This window comes from Mus pahari, chromosome 23 (assembly GCF_900095145.1).
Source record: "Mus pahari chromosome 23, PAHARI_EIJ_v1.1, whole genome shotgun sequence".
Lineage (NCBI taxonomy): Eukaryota > Metazoa > Chordata > Mammalia > Rodentia > Muridae > Mus > Mus pahari.
The window spans coordinates 30,454,884-30,456,502 of NC_034612.1; the positions used below are offsets into that span (position 1 = coordinate 30,454,884).

Consider the following 1,619-nt stretch of genomic DNA (forward strand, 5'->3'; position numbering starts at 1 on the left):
AACTCACTTTGTAGACCAGGCTGGCCTCGAACTCAGAAATCCACCTGCCTCTGCCTCCCAAGTGCTGGGATTAAAGGCGTGTGCCACCACGCCCGGCCCAGACATTAGTTTTATATCCCCTACCCCCCAAAAAAAATCATACATTAAAAAAAAAAAAAATTCACACATGGTCTCCCTCCAGCAGCCACACCTAGAGGCAGCTAAGAGGACTTCCAGGGAAGTCCTCTATGTTCCCAGCCATATGGACTGCCACCATCTGTTTCTCTCAGCTGTGGGGCCTGGAGAGTCTCCATGCTTTTCCTGACTCCTGGAGTTCTCCTAAAAAGAATGAACTTCCTGGTTTCTCTGTGATCCCACTCGCAAGTCTTCAGTGTCACCATGATGGCCACACAAGAGGCCGGAGAGCTAGGAGCTATTCAGGCCAATGGGCTTCAGCTCCATTCTGGAGGTCACTGGCTACAGGCGATAGGCCAGGCCCCTGAAGACAGGCTGGCATTCATAACAGTGGGGGCAGGGGTGGCTCACCTCCTTGTGCCCTTGGATCTGGGAGTTCACGAAGGCCCCCAGGATGTGCGAGGTGAGAGGCAGGTAGACGTGGACGAGCTGCGTCTCCTGGTGCAGGCAGTACAGGGAGAAGTAGTTTCGGAGTTCCATAGTCTGGATCACGTTCTCCTGCTGCAAGCAGAGAGCCAATCTGTGCACAGGACCCTCAGACGTGGTACAGATTGTCCGCTTTAAGCTCGGGCGCTGGCCCTGACCTCACGTGCACAGGAGTGAGCGCCAAGCAAACGCAAGGCCGGGGAAACAGCTGAGCACCCGGGACAGCTCCCACCTCCCCCCACACCGCAGCCCTGACCTGGATCCCCACAATTCCTGAGCTCAGAGCAGCTCCAGATGCCACTCCACCTGCAGCCCACAGCTGCTCCCCGATACCTGCCTGCTGCTCACCTCCACGATTCGTGACTCCAGCTGCTCCACAGACTCGGGCTCTCGGCCATGCGCTGCACTCATCATCTGCCTCTTCATCAGGCCGTATTTGTGCAGTGCCCGCTGATGCTTGTGAAGCACGCCCTTCTCATGCCGCTCACACAGGTCCTTTAGGGAGAGAGAGAGGAGCACGCTCACCTACTGCAGCAAACCCTAAAGGGACCCAGAGCTGGGAAGACCTGACACCTTCTCACAGCTCCCACCTCCCATCTTAAAGGACAGAGTGCCCAGGAGAGAGCAGAGGCAGGAAGAAGGGCTCACATGGACAGGCAGTGAGCCGTCAGGGCCCTTGGGAGGACTGTCTTTTCCTATTCAGAAAGAGCAAAGAGTCCAACAGGACTAGGGGGGTGGCGACAGTATAGGGAGGGAAAACAAGATGGCTTCATGGGTAAAGGCACTTGCTGCCAAGCCTGATGATCTGCATTTGAGTTCCAGGACCCACATGGCAGGAAGCAAGAACTGGCTCCTGCAAGTTGTTCTCTGACCTCAAAGTGTGCAAGTGTGCACACACACAAATTAGTGTAATTAAAATAAGAAAGACAACGCCAGATGTGGTGGCGCACACCTTTAATCCCAGCACTTGGGAGGCAGAGGCAGGCGGATTTCTGAGTTCGAGGCCAGCCTGGTCTACA

At 55.5% G+C, this 1,619-nt stretch overlaps 1 protein-coding gene across 1 annotated transcript in view; it reads right to left on the reverse strand.

The window, feature by feature from the left end:
- The window catches only part of Snx8 (sorting nexin 8), a 50,540-nt gene that overhangs the window by 4,354 nt on the left and 44,567 nt on the right, over positions 1-1,619 (reverse strand). The window contains exons 9-10 of the mRNA XM_021186880.2: positions 949-1,095; positions 526-675 (exon numbers count right to left, since the gene is read on the reverse strand). Coding sequence (XP_021042539.1) covers positions 526-675; positions 949-1,095 — 297 coding nt within the window. The remainder of the gene's footprint in view (positions 1-525; positions 676-948; positions 1,096-1,619) is intronic.